General features: G+C 45.8%; 1 protein-coding gene across 1 annotated transcript in view; it reads right to left on the reverse strand.

Moving 5' to 3' along the window:
* Positions 1–20,380, reverse strand: part of VRK2 (VRK serine/threonine kinase 2) — a 156,990-nt gene that overhangs the window by 43,762 nt on the left and 92,848 nt on the right. Inside the window, 1 exon segment of the mRNA XM_030194671.1 lies at positions 13,856–13,976. Coding sequence (XP_030050531.1) covers positions 13,856–13,976 — 121 coding nt within the window.

The following is a 20,380-nucleotide window of genomic DNA, read 5'->3' on the forward strand; positions in this document are numbered from 1 at the left end:
TCTAGCCAGGCGGGATTTAGAGGCGTGGTCAGCAGACCTATGCTTCAGCCAAAGCCACCGCCGCGCAGAGATTGTCTGAGCCATGCCTTTAGCTGAGGCCCTCAAGACATCATACAGCAAGTCTGCCAAATAGGCTAAGCCCGATTCCAGGGCCGGCCAATCAGCCCTCAAGGAATGATCCGAGGGGGAAGCCCGCTGCACCATAGTCAGGCACGCCCTGGCCACATAGGAGCCGCAAACTGAGGCCTGCAAACTTAAAGCAGCCGCCTCAAAGGACGACCTTAAGGCCGCCTCCAATCTTCTGTCTTGGGCGTCCTATAGGGCCGTGCCACCTTCCACCGGCAACGCCGTTTTCTTAGTCACCGCAGTGATTAAAGAAACCAAGGTAGGCCACAGATAGGCCTCACGTTCACTTTCAGGCAAAGGATAGAGGCGGGACATAGCCCTAACCACTTTAAGGCTCGCTTCCGGGACATCCCACTGAGCCAAAATTAAGGTGTGCATGGCATCATGCACGTGGAAGGTTCTATGCGGGCGCTTCGTCCCCAGCATAATGGCAGAGCCAACAGGGGCTGAGGGAGAGACGTCCTCCGGAGAGGAAATCTTCAAAATGCCCATGGCCTGCATTAACAGGTTGGGCAAATCCTCTGAGCTAAAGAGCCGCGCTGCAGAGGGGCCATCCGCTCCATCCGAGCGGGGATCCGTCTCCTCCATGGAATCCGCAAAGGACCGTTGGGAGAACTCAGATACGCTGCCCTCATCTACATCAGAGGAGACAAAGTCCTCCAATGCCTCGGAATCAACCCGAGGGTGTTTACCTCCGGGGGCCTCAACCTCTTTACCAGACGAGGGAGCAGGGGCAGCGTTTTGCATAAGGAAGGCCTGATGCAGCAGCAAAACAAACTCGGGGGAGAAACCCCGCATACTGTGCACTTCCGCAGCCTGGGCTACAGCCCTAGACGCACCCTCAACCGGCGCTCGCAAGAGCGGGGGAGAGACATGCTGCACATCCAAGATGGCGTCCGGCGCGACACTCCGCGAAGGAGCCGCGCGGGAAGAACGGCGCTTAACTTTAGCCGCTTTTGTGCCGTCGCCCAAATTAAGGGCGTTCATGGCATCAATGTCTCCCACCTCAAGGGCGGCCCAAGAAGAAGCCGTCCGAGCCGCGTGGCCGGCCAATATGGCGGAGGCGAGCCGCGGGGATGGGCGTTTATGGCGGGAAAAACCGCCACACCGGAGGAAGGACCGAGACACTCATCGGCCATGAAACTGTCACCCAACAAGGGCGAATCAGACTTTAAGACCCCCGCATCCCCTCTGGAAGCGCACACGCGATCCGGGGAGTGACTCTTTGCGCCCTCGCCCTCTGACGCCATGGGCCACGTGGAGACCAGTCGGGGAACCCCCTGCCCGCTATAAAAGGTAAAAATTACCTGCTGCCCGCTCCGAGCTGGTGTCCCAGTGAGTAGCTGCAATAAACGTTTAAATAAACGTCGAAATAAACGCCTTTAAGGACGTTCAAAATTTTTTTTTTTTTTTTTTTTTTAACGGAGCCAGCGGGAGGGGGGAGAAAAGGAGGGACCTGGCGCCACCAGGTTTGCACTTGCTCAAGAAGAGCCCTCAACCCCAGGCACTCAACAAAATCTAAAAATTAGGCTTGGAGGCCTAGCCAGAGCTGCTGCTGTGTGTGACCACCACCTGCTGAGATAGAGAACATACTGAGGAGTTTCCGGCAGCACATGACCACATATAGGGAGGCAAAGTTTGCTCTCTATCTCCACCTGCTGGTAGATGGACACAACCCACCAGTCTATGGATTGATCAGCATGATGATATGGAATCACGCATTTTCAGCCCTATTTAAAATTGGTCTAGATAAGCTAGGGCATTTTAGAACCAATACACCTGGAAAATGTTTATCTAGTTAAGGCACTTGATACACCGCAGGTGATCCCTGAGGTGACTGTGGAGGGGCATAATCGAACAGGGCGCCCAAGTTTTCTTGGGGCCATCCTCGCAGGACGGCTCCGTAAAGGGAAATGGAAATGGGACTTGATATACCGCCTTTCTGAGGTTTTTGCAACTACATTCAAAGTGGTTTACATATATTCAGGTACTTATTTTGTACCAGGGGCAATGGAGGGTTAAGTTACTTGCCCAGAGTCGCAAGGAGCTGCAGTGGGAATCGAACTTAGTTCCCCAGGATCAAAATCCACTGAACTAACCACTAGGCTACTCCTCCACTCCGAAGGGGTGGGGAAACCTGTATTACCGCCTGAGCCTTGCTGTAGCCAGGTGGTAACTCCAAATTGACACGCGTTGGGCGCGTGTAGGCGCCTACGCAGCTCAGAAAAAGGGCCCCTTAATTTAATGATGAACTCAATTAATGAGCAATAATTGACTAATTGATTTTAATTTGTATAAATTAGTGGTTACATTTGTAATTGCTATTAACTGATATTCTACAAAATGTGCATGCAAAATCCACAGCTTCCAATTGCAAGGGAAGCATAAACCTGGGAGGGACATTGGCTGATCTAGCACTTCCATACGCGGTTACAGAATTCTAGCAGTTATACACCTAGCTGCCTACATTCAGGCATGAGCGTTTACACAAGCCATTGAGTTAGTGTAAGTGCTGGCACCTAAAGTTAGATGTGCGACTGTGGACTTGTACTAGTAATTTTATTTTTTAAGATTTTGCTCTCACCTTCTTCAGTAGTAGCTCAAGGTGAGTTACATTCAGGTACACTGGGTATTTCTCTGTCCCAGGAGGGCTCACAATCTAAGTCTGTACCTGAGGCAATGGAGGGTTAAATGACTTGCCCAAGATCACAAGGAGCAGCAGTGGGATTCGAACCGGCCACCTTGGGATTGCAAGACTGGTGTTCTAACCGCTAGGCAGTTGTGTGTGTACAACTGCTGACACAGAATTCATGCTTAGCGCCCCTAACTTTGATCTATGGAGAATTTCCCCCCATAGTGGTTATATTAAGCTGGCATACGGGTAAGCTGTATGTTTAGCTTAAGCCTAAATTAAATGGCTAGCGGCAGCAGGGGTCACCACACTAAGGGGTCCTTTCACCAAACTGCGGTAAAAAGACGCTGAGGCCCTTTTTACTGCAGCAGGTAAAGAAGGCTGAAAATAGCCATGGCTAGGCGTATGATTGCTCCTACCATGTGGCCATGCGAGGGGGAGAACTTACTGCCACCCATTGAGGTGGCAGTAAGGGCTCCTGCTCTAACCTGGCGGTAACCAGGTAGCATGTGGCACCGTGCTAAAAATAATGTATGATTTTCCCTAGTGCAGGAAATAGCATGTGACAGGGCTAGAACTACCACCGGTGCCTGCATTTAGCCAGCGGCAGCTTCACTTTAACATGCGGTAAGCCCATGTTGGTCTTATCACCACTTTCTAAAAGATTCCCTAAGTGTATATTCTGTGCCACTAACTACATATAGCAGCAATGAATGTACATGTGCATTTAAATACCAGCAAATAAAATTGTGACTTTTGCTGCTGAAAATGACTCCCTAGTACAGACTGCATATGTAAATAGGTTGTGCAGAACTCATTGCTGGATATCTGGGACTGTACAGCCTAGTGTACTGGACCCTTTGGTCTACAAGACTTGTTAAGGTGTACATAGATAGTCAATGTTATATTATACTTATATACTGCCTTCCTTACTGCAAGCTAAGGTATTCACAAGTGCAATTACTCTATTACAGGAACTACAATATGCAAAATACAAGGGAATATGGCTTCCATTTTTTTCCATAAGAAAATATAAAATCACACTATATTTCTTCCCATAATTTTCACTCGCTAACATCATCGAAAAGCTATTATGCAGTCCTTAAGTATATACAAGGAAGTAATTAAAAAAAGCAGTAACACAACAAAACAGAAACAGGTACACACACACTGTTGGATTTGTCTAGGAGGGAAGTGAAGAGGAAAGGAAAGGAAAATGATGGTGCACGGTCCTCACCATCTTTCCCTCTGAAGTGATAAACAGTTGTTCAAAACTGAAAGCCTTTCCTAAAATTATATCATGATAGTCTGGGCAGAATAAAAATTAAGTTGATATGGAAATGGCGTTATCCATACACTGGCAGCCGGTGAACATATAATGCTGCTATATGTGTATTTCTAACACCTGTAAGGATCGTGTTGGGTTGAAATTTTAGATAAGCTATACATTTAGATTAGGCTTGCTGCGAATGGGATTATAAAATACTGATAGTGCACTACTAATGATGGACACGATGGGGCTTTAATCGTTCTTTGATCTGGAAGTTGTTTATTCACTTAGATGGGCTCAGAAACCAGTTTCAAGAGAGGGTTACTAAAGGCCCTAGTCATATCAGCTGCTGAATAGCAGGCCTCAACTAAACAAACAGGGGTGAAGTCTATAAATGGTGCTGAAAAATAATCCGCTTAAGAGGCATTCTAGGTTGCACCTAAAGTTTGGCACAGTTTATAGAATAATGTTTAAGTGGAGAGGTTATGCGTAAATTTAGATGCTGCCTTTTGCACCAATGAAAACGTGGTGCAACTGCCCGCACCTGAATTTACACATGGAGCACCCATATTCTATACACATATAACTCAAAACCACACCCCTGATCTGCCCATGACTTCCCATTTCCGTACCACACCTAAATTCACGCACATAAGTTCCAATTAAATCTAATTAGTGCCAATCGCTTGTTAAAAAGCCAATTGACACTGATTGGCTTGTTATTCTATTAGATTGTGCATGCCTAAATTTGCACACTTTTTTTTGGCAACTTTTATTGAATCGGGGACAGTGGTGGTGCCACTGACCACATCACACACACAAGTTTCGTTACTCGTACATATAAGCAGCACTAAAATGTGTAATAATTTAACTGCTGGTGCTCCTGAAAACTCAGCCCTAAGATCTTTGTACATATTAGGAAGTTAATGGTATGAAAAAGGAACTATATGATGTATTACTGATGTTAATAATAATGTATGGCAGAAGTATATTAATAGAAAGATGTTAAGTTACAGTATACGCACCAGTGCATTCAGATCTTTGAAGAAGCATGAACAGAACTCGTTCATTTGTTTATTGATGCTTTGTAGTGCAATATCGTTTAGTGCAAAGTACCTGTAATAGAAATTGTAAACCACATACAGGCTTATTTTCGAAAGAGAAGGGCGCCCATCTTTCGACACAAATCAGGAGATGGGCGTCCTTCTCTCAGGGTCGCCCAAATCGGCATAATCGAAAGCCGATTTTGGGCGTCCCCAACTGCTTCCCGTCGCGGGGATGACCAAAGTTCCCTGGGGGCGTGTCGGAGGCGTAGCGAAGGCGGGACTGGGGCGTGCCTAACAGATGGGCATCCTCGAACGATAATGGAAAAAAAAGGGCGTCCCTGACAAGCACTTGGCCGACTTTACTTGGTCCATTTTTTCTTACGACCAAGCCTCAAAAAGGTGCCCGAACTGACCAGATGACCACCAGAGGGAATCGGGGATGACCTCCCCTGACTCTCCCAGTGGTGACTAACCCTCTCCCACCCTGAAAAAAAAAAAACTTTAAAAACTTTTTTTGCCAGCCTCAAATATCATACTCGGGTCCATCGCAGCAGTATGCAGGTCCCTGGGGGGGGGGGGGGGGGGGGGGTGTCAGCGGAGGCATAGCGAAGGTGTCCTTCTTTCAAACATTCAGGATGTCCTGAACTGCCCCCCACCCCTCATAGGGACGGCCAAATTTCAAGGGAGTGGAGTGGAGGAGTGGCCTAGTGGTTAGAGCACTGGTCTTGCAATCCAGAGGTGGCCAGTTCAAATCCCTCTGCTGCTACTTGTGATCCAAAATCCAAATAATTAAATAAAGGGGGTGTCGGAGGATAGCAAAGGCATGGACGTCCTTCTCACAAAACATCCACATTTTGGACATCCTCAAGTGCCCGTACCAGGGACGGAGGCATAGCGAAGGCGCCTAACACTTGGACGTCCTTCACCTATACTCAAAAAAAAAAAAAAAAAAAAAAAGACGTCCCTGACGAGCACTTGGACATTTTCACCTGGACTTGTGTTTTTTTAAGGTTGTAGATGGCAATTTATTTAAGGTTGTAGATGGCTATTATACACACAGCTTGTCTGCGTGTATGAAGCTGTCTTTGGCATGCACAGAGCAGTCACGCATAACGTTTGGCTGCTCTGCACTGGCTTCCCATCCTTAGGAAGGAAATCGTGTGCAAAGGGAAAATTAGGGTCTTACCTTGGTAATTTTCTTTCCTTTAGTCATAGCAGATGAAGCCATTACGTATGGGTTGTGTCCATCAACCAGTAGGAGGAGATAGAGAGCACTCAACTTTTCACAGTGCCTCATGGCCAGCCAGCTCCACTGCCTCTTCAGTATTTGAAGCTTCCAAAGCAGTATGGCAAACCGCAATGGGAATAACATGAACTTTCCTCACAGCGAACGATGGCCCCTTAACAAGGGCATGAACTCAAAAGGAGGGAATGAACACATCCTCCTGGAGGGAATAAACTCGTCCTCCTTATTGTATAACTGGAGGGGATACACGCAACCTCCTGGAGGGAATAAACTCATCCTCCAAAACAGAAACTGGAGGGAATGGACTCATCCTCCTATAAGTGAACATGAATCCTGAAGACTGTTTTCCAACTTTCTCCCAAGGAAGGAACTTTAGGAAACAAGAACAGAACCTGAAAACAGATTCACAGCATACAGACAATCATACAGGGAGGGCTCATGGCTTCATCTGCTATGACTAAAGGAAAGAAAATTACCAAGGTAAGAACCTAATTTTCCCTTCCTTGTCATCAAGCAGATGAAGCCATTATGTATGGGCTGTAACAAAGCAATCCCTATATAGGGTGGGAACAGGTCACACCACGCGCTAGCACTTGTGCTCCAAAACGCGCATCCCTCCTAGCAGCCACATCCAGCCTGTAATGTCGGGCAAAAGAGAGCTTAGAAGCCCATGTTGCTGCACTGCATATCTCTTGACGAGAGAGTGCTCCAGTTTCAGCCCAAGAGGAAGAAATCGCTCTGGTAGAATGCGCCTTAAAGGCTACAGGCGGAGACCGGCCGGCAAGCAGATAAGCTGAAAAGATAGTTTCTTTGAGCCAGCGGGCAAAAGTGGCTTTAGACGCTGGAGACCCTCTGCGAGGACATGATAGCAAAACAAACAGTTGATCATAGATCCTGAAAGAGACAGTAACTCGCAGATACTGCAGCAGAGTCCTGCGTACATCCAACAGGTGCAACTGGCCAAAAAATTCTGGAAACTCCTCCTTATCAAAGGAGGGAAAGAAAATAGGCTGGTTTAGGTGAAACACTGAAACCACCTTAGGCATGAAGGAAGGCACGGTCCGAACCGTGACCCCGGACTCTGAGAATTGCAGAAATGGGTCTCTACAGGACAGCGCCTGGAGCTCTGACACCCGTCTCGCTGAAGTAATGGCCACAAGAAAAACGGCCTTTAGTGTCAAATCTTTCTCCGATGTTCGCCGAAGCGGCTCAAAAGGAGAAGCCTGCAGGGCCTTCAAAACTAGCTCCAGGTTCCAAGCTGGACAGGGTGCTCGCACGGAAGGCCGGAGCCGAAGCACCCCACTAAGAAACCGTGCCACATCTGGATGAGCAGCTAAAGACACGCCTTCAACCTTACCACGAAGGGAGGCCAACGCTGCCACTTGCACCCGCAGAGAATTATAGACTAAGCCTATTTGTACACCATCCTGCAAACAGTCCAGAATCGGCGAGACAGGAACCCGTATGGTGTGATCGCTTTTGAAGCACACCAAGACTCAAACTGGCGCCAAATCCTGGCATAAGCCACGGAAGTGGAATGCTTGCGGGCCTGCAGGAGAGTGGAAATGACTGTGTTTGAATAGCCTTTGTCCCTCAATTGCGTCCTCTTAATCGCCATGCCATAAGACCAAAGCGGCAGGCATCCTCCATGGCTACCGGGCCCTGTGACAACAGGTTCTGTACCAGAGGTAAAGGAAGGGGAGCCTCCACTAGCATCTGTCGGAGGTCCGCATACCAAGGCCTCCTGGGCCAATCCGGGGCGATGAGGACCACTTCTCCTGGGTGCAACCGAATCCGCAGGAGCACGCGTCCTATCAAGGGCCACGGAGGGAACACATATAGTAGGCCCGGAGGCCAGGGCTGAGTCAAGGCATCCAACCCTGCCGAGCGAGGTTCTCTCCGTCTGCTGAAGAAGCACGGGACTTTGGCATTTCAACTTGTCACCATAAGATCCATCACGGGCTTGCCTCTTTTGGCACATATCTGCAGGAATACTTCGTCTGCTAGTTCCCATTCTGCTGGATCGATCTGATGCCTGCTTAGATAATCGGCTTGCATGTTGCTCTGCCCTGCAATGTGAGCTGCCGACAGAAACTGAAGATGCAGCTCGGCCCAGTGGCAAATCTGTTCGGCCAGTGCTCTGCACTGAGTGCCGCCTTGTCGATTTATGTAGGCCACTGCTGTCATGTTGTCCGACATCCCTCTGACAGCCAATCCTTCCAGGGTCACTTGAAAGGCCAGAAGCGCCTGAAACACCGCTTTCAACTCCAGGCGGTTGATGGACCACTCCGACTCCTCGGGTATCCATAGACCCTGGGCATGCTTCCCCTTGCAATGTGCGCCCCAGCCCTTCAGGCTGGCACCTGCCACTACTAGACACCAATCGGGGAGCGCCAGCGGCATTACTCGCCGCAGCATGCTGTCTGAGAACCACCACTCCATGCTGAGTCGGGACGCAGGGAGCCAAGAAAGTCTGCATTGATAATCCTGAGAAACTGGAGACCATCTTTGAAGTAGGGAATACTGTAGAGGTCTCAGGTGCGCTCTCGCCCAGGGCACCACTTCCAATGTGGCTGTCATCGATCCCAGCACCTGGACAATGTCCCAAGCTCGCGGGCGGGGCATCCTCAGGAGCAGACGGACCTGATTCTGAAGCTTGCACCGCCTTAGCTTGGGTAGATATACATAGCCCGAGTCTGTGTCGAACCTGGCCCCCAAATATTCTAGAGATTGCGAGGGGGTCAGGTGAATTTTGGCCATATTGACGACCCAGCCTAGAGATTGAAGTACTGAGACCACTCTGGCTGTAGCTTGATAGCTCTCTGTTACAGAGTCTGCTCTGATGAGCCAGTCGTCTAGGTACGGGTGAACCCTGTTACCCTCTCGCCTGAGCAAAGCAGCTACTACCACCATTACCTTCGAAAAGGTTCTGGGAGCTGTGGCGAGGCCAAAAGGCAAGGCCCGGAACTGGAAATGTTTTCCCAACACCGCAAACCTCAGAAACTTCTGGTGCGGGGGCCAAATTGGTATGTGCAAGTAAGCTTCTTTCAGGTCTAGAGACATGAAAAACTCTCCTGGCTGTACCGCAGCAATGACGGAGCGCAGGGTTTCCATGTGGAAATGCCGCACTCTCAGGGACTAAGTCCAGAATAGGGCAAAAAGACCCACCTTTTCGCGGCACCACAAAGTAGATGGAGTATCGGCCGTAGCCGTATTCTGCGGGAGGTACCGGGGACACGGCCCCTAACTGAATCAGACCTTGCAAAGTCTCCTCTACCGCCGCCCGTTTGGCGGAAGAACCGCATCGGGACTCCACAAACACGTCTCTTACTGGGGCGTTGAATTCTATTCTGTAGCCATCTCTGATCAGGTCCAGAACCCACTGATCTGAGGAAATATTGGCCCACTCCTCGGCAAAGAGGGAAAGATGTCCTCCAATGACAGGAAGCGAGGAGGGGGCCGGCGCACCATCATTGAGAGGGTCGCCCCTGAACTCCAGGCCTAGAGCCGGTGGCTGCGGAACACTTGTCCGAGCGAAAGGAGTTCCTCTGCTGAAAAACGGGCACGAGAAGTGAACCCAGCAGAATGCCCCGGGCGGTACCTTCTAGCTTCATGGAAGCGAGGTCTATAAGAGGAGTGGACCGCCTGGCCCTTGGAGGAAGGCCTCGGCCTATCTTCGGGCAAGTGCTGGGGTTAAGGATCTCCCAGGCCTTTAATAATTTTTTTCCCAACTCCTCACCAAATAGAAGGAGGCTTTGAAAGGGCAACTTCACCAACCTTTGCTTAGAGGCCATGTCCGCTGCCCAATGTCGTAGCCAAATAAGACGGCGAGCCGCCACTGCTACTGCCATTTGTTTAGCTGAAGCTCTGACAATATCATAAAGGGCATCAGCCAAAAAGTACAAGGCCGACTCCAGCCGCGGAGCCACATCCGAGAAGTGCTCCGCTCCATCTCCGGGCTGTTCCACTGCCTGTTGCAACCACGCCAGGCAGGCTCTAGCAGCATAACAACTGCATGCAGACGCCCGAACAGGAAAACCTGCAATTTCAAAGGACCGTTTAAGTGCTGCTTCCAGCCTACAGTCTTGTATATCCTTCAGGGCAACTCCTCCTTCCACAGGGAGGGTAGTTCTCTTTGTCACCGCAGTGACTAGGGCATCTACTTTAGGCATTGCAAAGCGAGCCAAATGCTCCTCACGCAGAGGGTATAATTGCCCCATAGCCCTGGAGACTTTCAAAGGTGCCTCGGGGTCAGCCCACTGAGCGGAAATAAGCTCTTGGATAGAGTCATGCAAAGGAAAGGCTCGAGCAGGCTTTTTGGTACTAGCCATCCTAGGATTCACAGAGGAGGCCGTGCCACTGTCAGGCTCTTCAATAGAAAGGACCTGTAGGGCATCTGAAATAAGCGCTGGCAGCTCATCACGGTGGAAAATCCTCACCGCGGAGGGATCATCCAGATCCTGTGGTAATTCTGCACCTGACTCTGGCTCCTCAGACCAAGAAGGCCTGCCAGAACTCTCCGAATTCTCACAGCCCGACCACGGAGGGGGGGGGGAGGTGGTGCACCACAATCTGAAGGGGAATTAGCCCTTCTACGCTTTTCTTTATGCCAATTATCAGGGAAAATAGCCTCAGCGGGCAGTCCCAGGCCAGAATCCACCGGGGGGGGGGGGGGGGGGACATTAGAAGGGGCCTCAGATGACCCTTGAGGGAGAGCTCTTTTCAGCATGTATGCTTTATGCAATAACAACACAAAATCAGGGGAGAAAAATTCGCACTGGGCACCCAGATCCTGTCCGGGGCTAGCCGCTCCCTGAATAGCCTCAATTCGAGATCCCCCCCCCCCCCCCCCCCCCGGGCTCTCCGTCTCTACGGAGACCGCGCCATACGGAGAATTCAAAATGGCGTCCGCTGCCAGCTCTGAGCGGGAAGAATCATCGCTCGCCATGCTCGGGCCGGCTCATACACCTGTACAGCATGATTTACAGAGCCCCGCTGCTGATTTGCACTTGCCACACCGGGAACAGCGCTTTACATTCTCTGCAGCCATTGCCAAAAAAGGCGGGAGAATTCAAAATGGCGGTTTCGCGCCAAAAACGCCCCGATCGCGGGCCCACCCTGGAGGAGTTAGAAAACACTCTTACCTCACCGGACCGAGTATCACAGCTCCGCTCCCATAGAAGAATCAAAGAAAAACCTCTGTTCCATTTTTTTTTTTTTTAATGCTGTGAGGAAAGCAGAGGTAATAAGAACTCCGGAGGCTCAGATGAGTGGGAAAGGCAGGGAAAGGCGAACCAATGTGCCTGCATCCACTGAGTGGGAAAGGACAGGGAAAAGCAAGCTAATATGTCCACATCCACGGGGGCATGGGTAAAGCAGGGAAAGGGCTAACCTATGTGCCTTCAAAGTGAAGCTGCTATAGCCTCTAACACCCCGGCTAACAACTGGCAAGCCAGGAGCCACCCCCAGGCAGATTTTTGATGGAGCTCGAAGAAGCTGCAGCCACCCTGCCTGGGGAGATAGAGAATACTGAAGAGGCAGTGGAGCTGGCTGGCCATGAGGCACTGTGAAAAGTTGAGTGCTCTCTATCTCCCCCTGCTGGTTGATGGACACAACCCATACGTAATGGCTTCATCTGCTTGATGACAAGGAATGAGATAACAGCGAGCAGCTCATTTGCATGCAATTTCCTTCATGCATGCCCGTTCCTTTCCGAATCGCTAAGGGATCGGTAAGGAAGGGCTTTTTCCATTCAGTTAGTGCATCAGTTAGTCCACTGCAGTGCCCCCTAAGGTACCCGGTTGGTGTCCTGGCATGTCAGAGGGACCAGTGCACTACGAATGCTGGCTCCTCCCAAGACCAACTGAGTTGGATGGGCGTCCTCGGTTTCCATTATCTCCGAAAAACAGGGACTATCATCTCTAAGGTCGACCTAAATGTTGAGATTTGGGCGTCCCCGACCGTATTATCGAAATGAAAGATGGACGCCCATCTTGTTTCAATAATTTCATTATTTACGCACATCTGCTACGTGCACCACAAAATATTTTTTATTTTCCTGTGCACAATGGAAACCAGGTGGTAATCGTCATTCTACGCGTGGGCACTTAGAGCTATTCTATGAACAACACAAAGGCAGGTGCTGTTTATACAATAGTGCTTATCTCCAGATACTATATAGTGCGCCTAAAGATCTACATGCAATTTAATAAGCTAATTAGCGCTAACAGCACTTAAGCAATAATGAGCACTAATTGGCACTGATTAGTATTTAGGAGCACAACTCACTAAGCATTTTCTGTAACGATGTGCACCGAAATTGTAACGAGCACAGGCTAAAAGGTGCGTCATTATGGGCAGGGAAATGGGCGTTTCGTGGGCAATCCAAAATGTAGGCACCTATAGAATATGGCCCAGTGCGTCAAGATTTACACCATGTTTTCATTGGTGTAAATGGATGCACGTAGATTTAGGCGCTGAAATACCAACTAAGAATATTTTATAATTGGCACCTAAATCTAGGTGATTATAGAATACGATTAGTCGGCACTGATTTCAGCGCTGATTTTTTTTAGGCACCATATATGGAATCTCTCCCTTAGCGCCTGGAACTGCGACTACATTTAAGAATGGCCACATATCAACAAAACCTTGGTGTAAATCCCCCATGCCTAAATTAGGTGCAGATTTCCGTTATTCCCACAATGGGCACAAACTATAGGAATGTCCCCCCGTCCCCCCCCCCCCCCCCCCCCCCCCCCCCCCCCCCCCCCCCCCCCCCCCCCCCCATTGTTGCACCTTTTTTTGGGTCCATGTGTACAATTTAATGAAATCCAATCAGCACCAATACTTGCTTGTTAAGCCAATTCAAGGCCCTAACTGGCTCGTTATTTAATAAAATTGCGTGCGCAAATTGGGCACGTGCCCAAATTTGCACATGCAATTTAAAGCGGCATTTACAGAATTTGAGAGATAATGGACAGGAAAATTGTATGTTTTTTTAGCTATTGGTAAACGTGTAGTTAATTCCAAAACCCATCAAAAAAAACCCACATCTTCCTTTGAAAATTGACTCCACGAAGGGTAATGTTGTAACAGGACAGTTTTGCCTTTGAAGAAAGGTGGAGGCCAAACTACCTGTTCAGTAGACGATAAAACTGAAGGAATCTGTTTTCTAATACAACCTACATTTAAATCCACTAGTGCGAGAGTCCATGCTACTTGTTTGCATGTTATGGATTATACAAATTCATATGTCCCCAACATTAACTGGAAGCCTTAGCTGAGCACTGGCATGTGATCAGTTCACACAAAACAATAAACATACCTTAGTAAAATATGTTGCTTGCTAACTGCTATAAATTATACATGCAGTAGATACCTGCATAATATATTCAAATTAAAAACAAGTCTAGCGAATTTCAGGAAAATGGTCTCTATCACATGTGTTTAAAAGATGTCCTGCAGGCTGAGTGCCCTTTGAAGTCCCTCTCTTGGAAGGAATTAGGGGAAATGGAGTATTTTGAAACCCGTACTTTGTTTTAGCAGTCTGGACAGCTACAGGGTCAGTCAGGTTCCGTTCCCAGGGCAGTTTCCCACATAACCACTTCAGGATGCAGTAGGCAAGGATTTCGAGGTCACTGCGTCTGGAGAGGGCTGAGGGAATAAGAATTTAAAAAAAAAAGAAAAGAGAGAGAGAAGATGACAAATTAGAATGTCCAATTATGAAATAGAAAACACTTCATCGGACATACAGTTGACAAAATATGAAAAGCCAAGTGCATAATGTGTTTTGCTTGTTCAGCTGTTTTAAGAGTCAAACACAGCCAGTTTTTTGATCTTAGCTCACAGACAGGCAGTAATGTGTCGCTGGTGAAAGTAAGGGTCAGTTTCCTCCCCCTCATCCAACTCTGTCCTTCACCAGTCTGGCCTGTCACATGAACTTGATCCCCGTGGCCTCTGACATGATCCAGACATCCCAGAATCCCAGAACCCAGCACCAACACTTTTTCAAAGATCCAAGCAGTAAAACAAAGAAAGAAATGTCTATGCCTAAATTGCTAACACATGTTCCAGGAAGTCCGTGGGGTCCACGCTGGTCCCACAGAGACCTTTTGAGTGCAGACTAAACACCGATGGCCTTTGCTGTTCTACTATGTTAGATTTCACGTTAGAAGGTAGGACAAAACTGCCATCTAGTGTACAGCTAACACAGATAGGTCTACACTAAAGAAAAAAGCCAAACATAAGAGTTTCCTTAAAATTTCCACAAACTTCTTCTGAAAGAGTAGAAACACTGGCCAAAAACACAAAAGCTTCCTTCACATGCTCACACATGCAATATATAACATTTTATTTCCAAAAATGGATAGAACTGAGTGATTTTATTTTAAAGCTATTCCCTATCCTCCATCCCCCAAACTCCACTGCTCTCTAGGTCCTGCTGTGAAGGGAAGAGGTCTTAAATCTTTTTCGGAGACTTATACAAATGACAAAAATACCACAGCAAACAGATTGTATCTAAGCAGAAATTCACCATCTCTTATTTTCAAGAGGTTTTTATTTCAGTACCACAGAAGGAACAAGTTTAAAAGCAGGACCCAACACACACCTGGAAGAAATTATTCTAAAACAGAAGCTGTAAACATTATCCCCCGGATTCTATATGCAGTGTACAATGCGGCACACACTGAGAATCTGCACGTGCAAATTAATTAATGAGCCAATCAGAACCAATTACGGGTGTTAACTGGCCTCGAGATTTACACTCACATTGTATTCTATAACAAAGCGCATGAAAATCCTAAAGCACATAAATTCAAGGGAGCATGGCCGGGGGCGTTCTGGGGTCATTCCCAGAATTTATGTGCATTACAAAATAGACCCGATCGGCGCCTAACTTAGGCGACAGCATTTAATTGATGGTTCCTTAAGTAAGGCGTCATTTATGCACTTAAGTTACTATTCCATAAAGGGTGAGGATCCTTAGGGGTCCTTTTACTAAGATGCACTGAAAAATGGGCTGCGCTAGTGTAAGCGCATGTTTTGGGCATGCGCAGATCCATTTTTCAGCGTGCCTGTAAAAATGGCCTTTTTTTAAAATTTTTGCCAAAAAATGGATGTGCAACAAAATAAAAATTGGCATTTTGGGTTTGAGACCTTACCGCCAGCCATTGACTTAGCAGTAAGGTCTCACGCAGTAACCATGCAGTAATCGTCTATGCATGTAGAATGACAATTATTGCCCAGTTTCCTCTGCGCGCAGAAAAATAAAAATTATGTACGTAGAGGATACAAGTAAAAAATCAAAATTACCGCCCAGGCCTCATGGTAGCCGGGCGGTAACTCCAAATTGACGCACGTTGGGCGAGTGTAGTCGCCTACACTGCTTAGTACAAGTGCCCCTTATAGAACAGCGCTCAGTGCTTCAATTTTTCAGCACCATTTACAGAATCTAGCCCTATATGTGTTTTATACATACGCACAACCTTTTTTTTTTTAATCAGAGGTGGTGTCAAATAAAATCTACCTGTTAGTACTAATATATAAACACACACACATATTTTACACCACAGCCTGTAAGAGGATAGAGAGACAGATACACTTACTAACAGAGCTGCATGTGGTTGTTAAACCTGCTGTAAACAGGTATCATGTTTTATGAGCCTTCGTTAAGTGAATTCTAAAAAAGTCACTCAGCGAACATATTTTTTTTAATTTAAAGTCAGCTACTAAAAGCTACAGTGCCAACACATCATAACTGATTCTTGTTACCGTGCATAAGTTATTCTAAAAGCATGAGACAAGATTAGCTCTTACACGCACTCTATCTAAACTGCTATTAGTGTATCAGATTATTAAAGGCCCTTCAATCTAGCAGAATGCTACAGCATCCCTTGGGTGCCATTTATTTTCTGCGCTAGATTCAACAACGTCCTAATGTAAAACTTGGCTCTCATTTTAAAATAAAAACACAATCTCCACCACTTGCTGTTCTGTAGCTGTTTCATCAGTCATAAATCTCCCATTAACTATGGAATGATTCCGTGCATATGCACATGTTCACCAGTCCTTTTTCCCCATTATGGCTATTCCAGATTATAACCCTATAAACTAGCGCTTTTCATTTCAGATCCTTCAGTTTCCAGAAAATGCTGGGTGGTGCCCGTTTGTGTCAAGATGACTACAACAAGCGGCACACAGGGAGTAATTGATATGAACCTGTAAGTAACGGCGAGTCATTTAGATTTGTGTAAGGCATTTAGATTTCTTTGTAACTGGTCTTCAGCTGAAATGCTCCTCGGAGAGTTAACTTTCCTTCATTGTCTCAGTTGGGTCAGGCTAATTACATTCGAGTTCACGTTTCAAATCACGCACCCATATCCTGGGCAGCCACTCACATTCAAGCAGAGACATCTAAAACTTTATCATTCTGGTCTTGAGTTGGGACTACAGGAAAACAAAAAAAAGGAAACACTGCTAGAAAAACAGAGTACCATTTATGTTATTCCTTGCCTAAGACTAGTTTCTCACTCTGTTGGCCCAATTTGCTTAAGACAGATATTGAACTGATAGCACAGGTGACTGCTGAATAATCACTGCATTCACTAACAGAGGGAAGGAAAAAGGACAGAGACTCAGTTAAGATTGGTTGTCCTGTTAATCACACGTTCCTAATTTTCTATCTACACAGCAGAAGTCCAAATTCAATAATGCTAGTTGGGAACACTTATGTATGTTACTTATCTTTTATGAGAAAACATTTAGCTAATTATTCAGGGCTGAACAATACTGCTAGTCAGTAAGTTTCAGGTTTAAAAAAAAATCCAGATGAATTTTTACTATGTAGATCACTCCAAGGTGTTTAAGTGTTTAAAAAGAAAATTTGGGAAGTAAGCTCTTGGAGAAACAAGTCAGGTACTAAAGAAGAGATTTAATTTACATAGACACCATATGAAAAATGCTAGTACCAATCAGGATGTCACCTCTGTGGGGCAGCACTTTACAAAACTAGAACACTGTACCAGTGATTTCATGGTAAGAATCCTGAAAGGGAACTTTAAAACAATACAGGAACGCAAGACCTTTGAAGTCAGAATAATTAAATATTTTGACACCCACCAGACAGAACTTAAAGATCTGGGTTTTCTAGCCCATTATAAACCATAAAATTGTACTGCTTTGTCACCCTCCTATCTCCATGCATAGCTCCCTGTCTCTCATCCACCCAACTCTTCCTGTCTCTCACCTATCCACCCCCATCCTATTAGACTGTCACTGAAATGCTTTTCATGTTTCACTTATATATACTGTCATCTACCAACATTTGCATATTTCCGATCTGATGCAGAAGGGCAACCTTCGAAAGCTAATCAAGAAATGTATTAAGTTATGTCCAATAAAAAAGGTATCATCTTATTTTCTTTTCCATGTTTTATTTTGTTTTATTTCTATTGATTACCTTTAAAAGTGGACTAACACGGCTACCATACCTCTTTACTCCAGCTTACTTATTTATTTATTTGTTGCATTTGTATCCCACATTTTCCCACCTATTTGCAGGCTCAATGTGGCTTACATAGTACCGTGATGGCGATCACCAATTCCGGTAGGAGAAATACAGAGTAGTTTAGTGTTCATAAATGACAGAGTATTTTAAGTGATCAAGGAGAGAGAGTTCGATTTGTTCTGGCAGGAGTTTCGATTGTTTTGTGGAGTTCAGGAGTTTAGGTTGGTTCTTTCTGGTATGCCTTTGTGAACAGGTAGGTTTTTAACAATTTCCGGAAGTCTGTTAGGTCATGCATTCTTTTCGTGACGTTTGGAATAGAGAGTTGCACGGGGACAGAAATGCAACCCATCCCCGCCCGCCCGCCGCAATCAAACCCGTCCCCGCCCATCCCCGTGAGTGATCTCCTCCGTCCCCACAAAAAAAGAAAGTATGTATTAATATACTGAATCTTAGAAAAAGGGCAATAAATACATAAAACAAACTGAAGTTTTTTCCACACTAAAATAGAGAGAATTATTGGTCACCCAAATGAGTAAATCAATCCCTCTCCCCCACCCCACCCACCCACAAATTGCACAAATACAGTATCAAGTCCATGATAAATAATAAAGAAGTAAATATGCTTAAATTTAAATATTTTGGGGAATTTATAATCAATACTTCATTAAATTTTGTTTTTGTGTTTTCATTCATTTATGAGATTTTAAATGTAGAACCTTAGTAGGTCATGGCACTTTCCATTAAAATGATGTTGTGAAGTGAATTTTTGACAATGCATGAAGTCCCTTCTTCATCCCAGTTTTTCCAGGATCAATACAGCTACTAGAATTCTGAACACTGGAATTTAGATACACTCAGCACCTCTCCAATAGTGCGTCTCTAAACTGCCCCTTTCAACATGGGTGAATCTCTTCATAAAGGCATTTAATAAATCCTAATAAATAAATATTTGCAAGAGATCAGTATTATAAATGTATTCTATATTCAATTTTAAAAGATTCCACAGCTAGCACCCTAACTTATGAAAAAAAATTCTCAAGCAAGAAGCAAACAATTTTGGCAACTACACATAAAAGGTAGGATCCCTTACTTGAAATTATGCATTAAAATGCGGTGAAAAAAATATTTCAAAAATGTTAATAAGAAAAGGAAGGATAGTTTGAAGCAGCAATTTCCAATCTAGTTTTAGGTATTTGCTAGGGAATTAGCACAGCTCCAAGTCATTGACTCTCAGTCGCACATTATTAATCACAGCTGTGATTGGTATACCTGTGGAGATATCCACAGCGGCTTCCACTGAAATCATCTGGGCCTGGGGATTTACCATGGCTCTTTGCATTTTGTCAGTGGATAGTACAGTATGTATGGCCTTGCTTGCAAGTGTAAACCACACAGAGGCATACATTTTGCTCAAATCCTACCTGCTCACTGAATGGTTATGCCTTGTCAGTATGTATTTATTTTTATCCCTGCAGATTTTATGACATTTTAAAATAAAAATGGGCACCTTTAACTATGCAAATGCCATACCAAAAAATGTCTTTTGACTCTGCTTTTCAGTTGATCATTGGTGTGATTCCTCTCTTAATACAGGCTAACTGTAGGAAGGGCCTAGTTAGTACAAATAATTTTTTTTTAGACTCCACACATACCACCTCAGAAGTGAGAAAAAAGATCCGTATAAGCAGTACCCTCACATTCTGGAGGCAATTAAAATAACAGATTAACTTAAGAGTTTGGACAAAGTGATCTTCCAGTAGAAAAGGTAAATTAAATGGAATAGAGGAAGGGATTTTGAATTTAGCTCAAGCCTTTTTCTTTTTTTAGTAGTAGCTCAAAGTGAGTTAAATTCAAATATACTAGGAATTTCCCTGTCCCTGGAGGACTTACAATCTAAGGAGCCCTTTTACTAAGCTGCGCTAACAAATGGGCTTAACGCATCCTAACGCAGGACTTTCCTACACAGTAAGCCTGTTTCTATTGTGGCCGTAAAATAGGCATTTTTCTATCTGTTGAATTTCTGGCCATGCACTAACATTAGCATTAGCATGCGGCCATTTAAAAAGGTTAAATGGTTAAGAGGCACTAACGGCTCCCATGTTATGGACGCACTAACCAGTTAGCTGAATAGCACTTCCTTATTCCCCACCCCAAAAAAATAAAATAACATGCACATGCCGCCATTGCACCTTAATTTCCATGTGGAAATCGAAGCGTATTCTATAACAATGCGTGTAAATTAACTGGTTAACTAGCTAATCAGTGCTGTCAATTGGATGTTAACAAGCAATCAGAACAAAATGACTAATATTTACGTGCATAACTTGAAAAGGCTATTCTGTAATGTGGTGCGTGTAAATTCTAAGTCGCGTAGTTAAAAAGGGGGCATGGCGACGGGCAGGGCGTAGACGTTTCTAAAATCTATGGGGCCCTTTTACTAAGCCACGTCAGCATCTATGCGTACCCAAATGGAATTACCGCATAGCTACCACGTGGTTCTCTCAGATCCAAAATGGACATGCATCAATTTTCATTTTGCTGCATGTCCAAT

Source organism: Microcaecilia unicolor, chromosome 3, assembly GCF_901765095.1.
Source record: "Microcaecilia unicolor chromosome 3, aMicUni1.1, whole genome shotgun sequence".
NCBI classification, from domain to species: Eukaryota; Metazoa; Chordata; class Amphibia; order Gymnophiona; family Siphonopidae; genus Microcaecilia; species Microcaecilia unicolor.